Source organism: Molothrus ater, chromosome Z (assembly GCF_012460135.2).
Source record: "Molothrus ater isolate BHLD 08-10-18 breed brown headed cowbird chromosome Z, BPBGC_Mater_1.1, whole genome shotgun sequence".
In the NCBI taxonomy this organism is placed as follows: domain Eukaryota; kingdom Metazoa; phylum Chordata; class Aves; order Passeriformes; family Icteridae; genus Molothrus; species Molothrus ater.
The window spans coordinates 41,888,094-41,898,175 of NC_050511.2; the positions used below are offsets into that span (position 1 = coordinate 41,888,094).

The window sequence follows — 10,082 nt, forward strand, 5'->3', positions numbered from 1 at the left end:
TGAAAACTGTATCAGCATGAGTACAGGCCTACTAAAAGCCAGAAGAAGAATTTTAAACTTAACTAAAAGTGCTTAGGTACGCTACATATTTAAAAACTGGAAAGACTATTTTGCATTTAAAACTAAACTAATTATGTTATTTGGGCTATCAAGAATAACAACTACAAAAAGGATCAGAAAAATAAAATTTCAGAACTGATCTCTTTCTTGACAGTTATATTAATGCATTAGAAAGAACAAACTGCTCTTCTAGTTCTGTTCTCTTGAACTGTTCTCTTGAAAGAACAAACTGTTCTTTTACGTCTGTTTTCCGTTTCAAATGGATGTAAATTAAATTTGAATAAAGTAAGATCTGGTTGAAACATTTTTAAATAAGAAGACTATTTGCTTGATATTCATAAAAGATACTGCTGTATGAATTGATCTTGACTTGTCAGCGAATTCTGTTTCCCAGCATCTGGTAGCTGAGAGCTCTTGCTTTTCTGAGCACTTTGGCAAGATTTATATACTGTTGGATTTGTGGGCTGGGATGTGTGCTTTTTGTTTTGATTTGTTTTTAATTTGAGAATACATTCAGCCTGCAGTAACATGCATATTCATCATGAAATTTTAAGTTTAGATATGTTTCTTTAATTAAAAGTTCAAGTTAATGCATTTAAAAGAAAGGTTTGACACAGCTTTCTACAAAGCCTCTTTATATGGCCTCAAATTATTTGCACCTCATTTTGACATACTGGCAAGATTTCACTATCATGGTTAAACTATTATATATTTTGAAATACTTTATGACACAGAAGGAATAAACCCAATATTTGATTTGTGTTAGCAATTGAGGAAAATAATTTAAAAATGTTTTGTTTGTTACTGAGATTAATATATGAAAAAGACATGTTTCCTTGGAATCTGGGCCTTTGGTTTTTGTTTTGTTTTTTTTTTAGTGCAATAAGAGAATACAGATTTCCAGCTTTTTAGGAAAATTAAGTTTGCATACCAGCACAGAATATCCCCGGGACTTCACTCCGGAATACAACAGTTCGTACTTTCTTATCAGATTTCAAAGCATCCACAGCTTTTGACATCTACAGAGAAAAGGAGGAAGGGGAATCACCAAACACTTTTTAAAGTGCTTCATTCCAATACTTCACCTTTATAGTAAAAACTATTCTTTTCACTTACCATTTTTACAAGATTTTTGCTAAGTGCATTCTTGGCATGAGATCTGTTTAATCCAAGCACCACAATTCCTGGAGAGGAAGAAAGATCACATCACTGTTACAATGGAGTGAAATATGTATCATCTATGTAAATTATTATTATTTTGAAATTATACAAAAGGCATTGAGGATTGAAAAAAAATGCTAGTGTAATCACTACTGAGTTTCTGAAAGAAAATAAAATTATTTATTCTTTTCAATACTCAACAGAAATTACACTTACTTTAATAACAAAAAGAGGGCCATAACATCATTGTGTGGAAACAGTGCTTACAAAGGTTGAATGTAGAACTACACAACTGCATGCACAAATTTCATGTTTCTGCACGAAGTGCTGACACGCCATCAGGAAAGATGCTTAATCGTAAAGCACATATTTCCATATTTAGAGAGACTATCTCCAGAGACTTTTTAAAGCATGAAGTGCTATCAGAGCAAAGACCAGCAACTCTGATACAGGTAAAAGGAAGTCATAAACATAGAAAGAATGCCACCAATGGGAAAAATTGGTATTTTTGTTTAAAAAGGAACAAAATCAAACAAAAAATTCTCTCTGAAACACGAAAATCAAGCTCAGTGCTTGGTACATGGCTCCAAAGACACAGTCACAGCTCCCTTAGCCCAGTTACAGATCAATTGTCTAACTGATTACCTGTGCATTGGTTTGAATGTTGCAGCAGAAACAAAAATTTTCTTTATTATGCCCCACTCACCTTAACAGGCATGAATATCAAAGAGGAAAATTCTGAAAAGTCTATTTTGGCAATGCCTAAGTTTATCACAATTATAGCAATCTTTTAGACAATTACTGCCTGAACCCACACAACTGCCTGAGTTCAAAACACCAGCACACAGTCCCGATCCTGCCCAGGTAACATTTTATCAGTCAGGACCTTTTATGCAGAAAATGCAAGGATAAGGGGGAAAATAGGACTAGGGCAGGACCAGGAATGAAAGGCAGAAAGGAAGCTCTGTCTCAAACAAAAATGCCCACAGTATTGCCACCAACCTATGATATGAAAAAACAGAATTCCAGAAACTCATTGTTTGCCCAGGTGATTACTACTTCACCACTCAGCTTTGAATGTACAATCTATACATAATTATGCTCCTGTAGCCTTCCTTGTCATCTCAGTGCATACTGTTTCTTCTATTTCTGGAAGACCTGTCCTCCCTTAGGACTGACCCATTAGTGTCTGAGCTCCCTTCCTCTCCTTCTTCCTGCATGTACGTTGCACACACATGACAAGATTTAAAAGAGCTCCTGCTCCTTCTGCAGTTACCAATTTGAAGACAAAGTCTTCCATTTGTCAGCTACTGCTGTCAAGATTCAAATAAAAATAGTGTCAAATGCAGTAATAAAGCACACATGCCCTTCCTGCTCTTAAGGTAGTCAATTGTTAAGTATAGATCCCTCCTAAAAGGGGAGTGGAGCCAGGTCAACCCAAATGACCTTTGTTCCTTGTTCTACAAGGCTGAATTCCCACGCTTATACCTGTGGCTGGAGATACTCATACAGGAGCACCCACAAAGGTCACTACTCAGCACTTGCATAGGAATCTGTTTACATGCTGTTAAGCAAAAAGGAGTGGTAGTGTAGCATTTTTCTTCAGCTGTTACAACTTCTTCTCCAGGAGAAGGATCACTCCAAATTCAAATATTCCATATGTTCAACACAAGTAGATTAGGCAAAAGCATCATCCTACATTAAAGCAACAAAAAGACCCTTCACCCTGACTTCACTTTGATTTTCAGGCACTACAAATCCCATGCCTGAATTAACTAGAGACGCTACTACTCCAAACCATACTTCAGTCAGAAAATAGCATCCTTTTCAGAAGCATGTTATACTCAATGGCAATAACACTTAATGACACTTGAATTTTTCTTCTCCCTACTGGAACCGAAAGACTGCTACTCCACGACCAACAATAGTGTATTCAGAAGGAACCTCCACTTAACACTAAAGCACTTTAAAGATTTTTTCCTACAAAGGAATTATCCTTGAAGACAAATCATACAAATCAATTTTGGCCTAGCAGTGTTATATCAAGTCATAAAACTATCACTTCTGCTTTCTTCTACAGAAGAAAAAGATAAAGATGGCCCCCACCTAGATGTTTTCATTTAAGTACGAAAAAAATATGAAGCAAGAAGTGCAAGAGGAAAAGTATAAAAGGTTTGCAAGGGATACCTACATATTGCAGTGATATATATACAAAAGACCATGTCTTACAGTCACATTTGAATCATTATTGTTCTGATATGCCATTACTACAAGATCTGAGCATCCTGAGGATGGAAGGGACCTTGAAGATCATTTAGTTCCTGCCTCCTTCAGGGACACCTTGCACTAGACCAGGTTGTCCACAGGCCCATCCAACACTGCCTTGAACATCTCCAGGGATGGGGTATCCACAGCTTCTCTGGGCAATCACTTTCAGTCCCAAAAAGTAAATAATTTATTCCTAATATCTAAACTAAACCTGCTCTCTTTCAGTTTTAAGTCCGTCTCTATGTTTCTTACAGGCTCCCTTCAGAAAACTGAATGTCACAGTAGGCCATCCTAAAGGATGAACAGTTCTAATTCCCTCAGACTTTTTTTATAGGAAAGGTACTCCATCCCTCAAATCATATTCATGGCTCTTCTGGACCAACTCTAACAGTTCCATGTCCTCCCTGTGCTGGGACCCCAGAGCTGGATGCAGGGTTCCAGCTGGGCTCTCACCAGAGCAGAGCAGAGGGGCAGAATCCCCTCCCTGGCCCTGCTGCCCACGCTGCTTTGGATGCAGCCCAGGACACGTTTGGCTCTCTGGGCTGGGAGTGCCCATGCCCACGTCCTTCTGACAGGGCTGCTCTCCATCTGCTCAACCCCAGCCTGTGCTGATACAAGGGGTTACTCTGACCCAGGTGCAGCACCTTGCACTTGGTCTTTTTAAATTTCACGAGATTCTCATGGACCCACTTACCAAGTTTGTCCAGCTCCCTCTGGATAGCATCCCATCCTTCAGGTGTGTCAACGGCACCACTCATCTTGTTATCATCTAAAAGTTTGCTGAAGGTGAACTCAATCCCCTCATCTATGTCATCAATGAAGATACTAAATCACAGTGGTCCCAGAAGAGACCCCTGAGGCACACTGCTTGTCACTGACATCCATCAGGACCCTGAGCCATTGACCACTACACTCTGGATGCCACCATCCAACCAACTTCTCATCCACTGAAAAGTCCATCCATCAAATCCATCTCTCTCCACTTTAGAAACAAAGGTGTTGTGGGGAACTCTGCAAAAGGCTTTCCAGAAGTCCAGATAAATGAAATGTGTAGCTATTCCCTTGACCACTGACGGAGTCAATTCCATCATTCAAGGCCAGTGGGCTGGTCAGGCAGGACGTGCCCTTGGTGAAGCCATGCTGGCTGTCTTGAATCACCTCCCTGTCCTCCATGTGCCTCAGCACAGCTTCTAGAAGGATCTGTTCCTCACAGAGGGGAGGCACAGAAGTGAGGCTCAGAGGTGAGGCTCATGGGCCACTATTGCCCAGACTTCAGCTTTCTGTCCCTTTTCAACATGGGTACAATGTTTCCCTTTTTCCAGTCATGGGGGACTTGACCTGAGGGCGATGACTCTTCAATAACACCTATTACATTGACATTTAAAGCATTTAATCATGGTTCATTTTTCCTAAACCACACACATATGTATGTGGTTTCTGAAATCCGTTAAAATAAACTGCTTGAAAACTCTACCTGTAAAAGAAAATATATTAAAAAGTAATCGTTAATAAATAGAAGTAGAAATTAGTAGTAGTACTATAGCAGTAGTAGTCTTTGCTCTGTTGGTGTATCTGTATGGTATCAAAAATGTGACAGATTTACTAAGAAGGAATAAGCATTCCCATAATGCTGAACCAAATATTAATGTCATAGTTTTTCCTTGGAGTCATCCCCACATTATTTCTGGGACACACTTCAGCACACAATGTGCATCTATTAAAAATACATCTACATACTGAAAACTAACTTCATCTTAACTGGCCAGGCTTTCCAAGAGACAATGATTCCCAGTGCTGTCTAATATAAGCAGCAATATTCCTGTATACTACTTTCCTAGCCAACCATTAGAGGCAAAGCATACATAAATGTACAATATATTCTCTACTTACAAGCTGCCCCTGTCAAAAGAGAAAGCTGCTTGTGGTATAATTATCAGTGTTCAAGAGAAAAAGAAAATGCAACTTACATTATAAAAGTTATATCATAAAAAAGAAAGTTATATTATAAAATGAAAGCATAGTAAAAGTAAGAAATGTCTTTCACTGAAATAAGAATACATATGTATCTGGAAGATAGTTTTAAAATATTCATAAATTTCCAGAAACATCCTGGTTTCAAAGCACACACTAAATTTAATACTTGAATAAAGTGAAGAGATTAGATCCTGGTTTAACTACTGTTTGTATCAGCACACAGGAGATCTTACTTTTAATAATGTTTTGTATCTCTTTTATCTTGCACATTTTAGAGATCAAAAGATCATTCTCAATGTTTGGTAGAAACACATTTAAATGGTTACTTAAAAATTAATCTTGTCTTTAAACCAATATTAGACATTTTGCCAGAGTTTGAAAGATTCACTACATCTGCATATAAAGTACTTGCAGAATTCTTTTTATTTGTATTTATTTTATTATTTATTTGCATTAAATACACACACAAGTCATTTTCCATAATTAAAAAAATATTTTAAAAAGTCTGAATTGTGCTTTGAAAAGTGGAAGGGGGATCAAAGTAAGTTATTTTTAAGCTTGTTTCACTTAACTACTCAGATACACCAAGGCATACAAATAGACTTAGATGTTTATTATTCTGAAGTAGTTTCTTAAGCAAAACAGGAACATATGGTGAATATATCATGCACAATTCTGGTGGCTTTCATTAATTACCTTATCAAGAAGTATTTAAGTGAAAAATCAAACAGATGTGTACGAACCAGCACTTTTTAAAAGCACCAAACACTCTTCAGAATCCCCTATCTGAGCCTGTTTCATCTCTAAATTCTGATCTAACTCTTTTTTGCACTTCTTAAGTTAGTAGATCTCACCTGCTCAGCCTTGCTTTAAACACGGCAAAGGGATGGGGAGTTTTTCCAATTTATCAGCTAGCTATCGCACCAACCTCTGAGCAAACATCTTCAACCAAGACTGTATTTGTTTTTGCCCATTCCATGTATATTAAAATTCCAACTGATGAAGACCAAAAGCTGTCTTATTCTAAACCGAACCAAAACCAGCTGGGAAATTTGACCATAAGAAGTCATTCTAGTGTAAAATCTAAATTTTAAAAATATTTATATCACATTCCAGCAAGTGTCACTGTCACACTGGAGTCAAGACTAAAAAGATATTTCTCCCCATGGCACCTATAACTTAAAATAGCTAAAAATAACTAAAAAAGCACTAGGGTCATTTAAATTTGTAATGGGATCACTAATGTAATTTGGCTAAGTTCTGAAATGTCAATAACTGTAATACATTTCAGCCCTAGTGATGATCAAATAGAATCTCAAGTAAAGTAAAAGATATATGCTTAATTTAAAAAAAATTAATACACTGACAGTCATCTTTACTCACAGAAAACTGACACTAAGAGCCTCACAAGTTGCAACAAGGGCAGAATATACAGGTATTTTTCAATCACATTCTTCAAAAATCCCCCACCTTTTGTATTCTAGTTCTGGTCAGATTTCAAATTTGGAAGCTGGAATGCCTTGAGTTAAAATTCCAATAACTAGCCTTTGCAAACATAGTCTCATTTTACTTCATGTTTAACAACTTCCCAAGACCTGGGGTATGCAAATCCCATGGAAGTGATATGAAGCAGAACAGTTTGCTACTTTGCCTACAGGCAAAGATTTGTCTAGCACTACAAGACACATGCCTGTACATGAGGCAGGTACAGCCAGTTTTCCTTCCTCCCAAGTATCCAGTCCTCTCTGAGCAACATGGAAATGCTCAGCATGTGCAAGAGCACAACCACAGCATCAACAAGCATGTATGTGCCATAGAAGGTAGTCAGAGAGCAGGGTCTGAGTGTGCATGCACCAAGTCAAGAAGTATGTAATGGGATGGTGTGATGAGGCCACAGGGGCACCAGAGTACCATGTGGGGATGTCAAGAACACGAATGGTAGATCAAGGAATGTCAGGGTAGAGAAGAGCAAGAAAGACCAGAGGGGTGTTTACAGAGCTGGTGTCCTCATTAAGCAGAGATATTACATGCCGTAAGCAGAAAAATATAGATGAACTTGGTGTACAAGGTGAGGAGGAGAGTGTGTGCTAGCACTACAGGGAGGAAGTAGAGCCATGTTTCTTTTGTAGAAATGCTGCCTGCTCTTTGTGCTGCTGAAGAAGGCATATGAAGTTATTGTCTCCTTCTGGCCTAATTCTACATCCTTGTTCTTATCTTTTTTCTAAGAAACAGTGTGTGTTTCTATGTCCTGAAAGACAATACCAAAGAAAATTCCTTCCACTTAAGAGAATTCATAAATTAAAAATATACTGATTGAATCCTTCCTTATGATAGCAAGAGCTGCTTTAACATCTCCAAGTTTTGGGCTTTAGGCTACATATTCAGTATGAAACATCTTCATAACATTATAAAAACGATGATTCCTAGCCAATTCAACAGCTGAAACACACTGCCTAATTCTATGTTTGTTGTGTAATAGAAATAAAAGTTGATTACTATGTAAGATCGTGGTATTTTCTACCACTTCTTGGTAAAGCACAAAATAAACAAAGAAAAACACTCTTCTAACATTTTACAAACTCTTCTTTGCTCCTGTCTTGTCTCTTCCTTAACTCAAAATAATAAAAAAAAATCTGAATAGATGTTTTAAACTAATTCCAAGTTTCAGAGTCAGCTGGAAAAACAGGACTAAAGTAGTAAATTTTAAAGGAAGTGGAAAGAGTTGGAAACAGAACTACAAGACAGAAGATAATTTCAGGACCAGATGATATCATCTTTACTATCAATCCTAAATAATGACAAAAACCTGCCCTCAGATGAAAGCACAACATCAGTTTTCCCTTGAAAAAGAAAGAATAATCATCTAAGCTCATACTAAAATTCAAAGTTTTAAAGTTACCTCTCTGTATATGTATACAAATCTATGTACAGGCATACTCAACTCACAGGTATTTGCCTTAATTGGCAGTAGGTGTGAAAAAGCTGAGTTAATGTGCTCAAAGACCTAAACTAAACTGTACATCTCAACACATGGTGGTTCCAATATATATTCTCCATGTAAAGAGATTCACAGGCTGCAGATACCAAAACCCTATACTATGGCCCTCTCCCTAAAAGCAGGTATAATTATCATGGCTAGAGAAATAAATCCTCAGGAACAGAGTTTGCACTTACTTCTCCTCCACCATTCCTAGCCCTGCTGCATCCATAGGGGAGGGAAGTGACAAACACCAAAGGAAGTGGAACACTTTCAAAATCCAGAGAGCATCACATCAGAAAAGGAAGTACAAAGTGTCTGTGCTGTGATGCAGTGGCTGCACGTCATTAAGGAGCACAGATTTTCTTTTTTTTTTTTTTTTAACCAGTTAAAATAAGACTCTTGGTATAGCTGAGTAGAAAAAAGTGAGTAGTACTTGACAACACTAAAAGCAAGGAGGATGAGATGATTACTAGGAGAATGGCATGAGATAAGAGAATACTGAAGCCATACCTTCCACCACAGAAAACATGGATATCAGTTTTATGCCCTCTCTGCCACCTGCACACAAGCACAAAACTGATGTCTGAAGCAGCATGACTCCAGACATTTGCTGATAAACTTCATTTTCTCACAAGTAGAGTGGCAAACACATGCCAGTTCACAGAGGTGTACCTCCCAAACATGGTACGCATGCTGCAGTACTCTGGAAAAGAGGAGTGATGCTGTTGACACACCTCAAGGACATGACATCCACAGCAATCTAGACAGGCTCATGGAGTGGGCCCATGGGAATCTCATGAGGTTTAACAAGACCAAGTGTTAAGGACAAACCCCAGTATCATCACCGACAGATGGAGAGCAGCCCTGTGAGAAGGACTTGGGGGTGCTGGTGGCTGAGAGGCTGGACATGACCCAGCCATGGGCACTCCCAGCCCAGAGAGCCAAACGTGTCCTGGGCTGCATCCAGAGCAGCGTGGGCAGCAGGGGAGGGAGGGGATTCTGCCCCTCTGCTCTGCTCTGGTGAGAGCCCACCTGGAACCCTGCATCCAGCTCTGGGGTCCCAGCACAGGGAGGACATGGAACTGCTGGAGTGAGTACAGAGGAGGCCACCAAGATGATAAGAATCAGACACCTCTCCTATAAAGAAAGGCTGACAGAATTGGAACTGTTCAGTGTAGAAATGAGAAGGCTTGGAAGTGACCTAGTCGCAGCCTTCCAGTACCTGAAGGGAGCCTACATGTAAGATGAGGCAAGACTATTTATAATGACATGTAGCAACAGAACAAGTTGGAATTGGTTCAAACTGGAAGAATATAGGTCTAGATTAGTTAATAGGAGGAAAATCTATACTGTGAGGGTGAGGAACCACTGGAATAGGTTGCCCACCAAAGCTGTGGATGCCCCATTCCTGGAGGTGTTCAAGGCCCGGCTGGATGGGGCTCTAAGCACATCTGGTCCAGTACGGGGTGTCCCTGCCCATGGCGGAGGAGTTAGAACCAGATACTATTTAATGTTCTTTCTAACCCGAGCCGTTCTACGCGAAGAGCCAAGAAGGACCAAGCTGACCCAGTTCTGCCACTGCCATATCGGCAGCTCCCAGCACCCTGCGACGCAACCCCGGCCGCGGTGACGAGGAGGA

At 39.2% G+C, this 10,082-nt stretch overlaps 1 protein-coding gene across 1 annotated transcript in view; it reads right to left on the minus strand.

The window, feature by feature from the left end:
• AUH (AU RNA binding methylglutaconyl-CoA hydratase) overlaps positions 1-10,082 on the minus strand; it is a 114,016-nt gene that overhangs the window by 103,573 nt on the left and 361 nt on the right. Inside the window, exons 2-3 of the mRNA XM_036403421.2 lie at positions 1,177-1,244; positions 992-1,079 (exon numbers count right to left, since the gene is read on the minus strand). Coding sequence (XP_036259314.1) covers positions 992-1,079; positions 1,177-1,244 — 156 coding nt within the window. The remainder of the gene's footprint in view (positions 1-991; positions 1,080-1,176; positions 1,245-10,082) is intronic.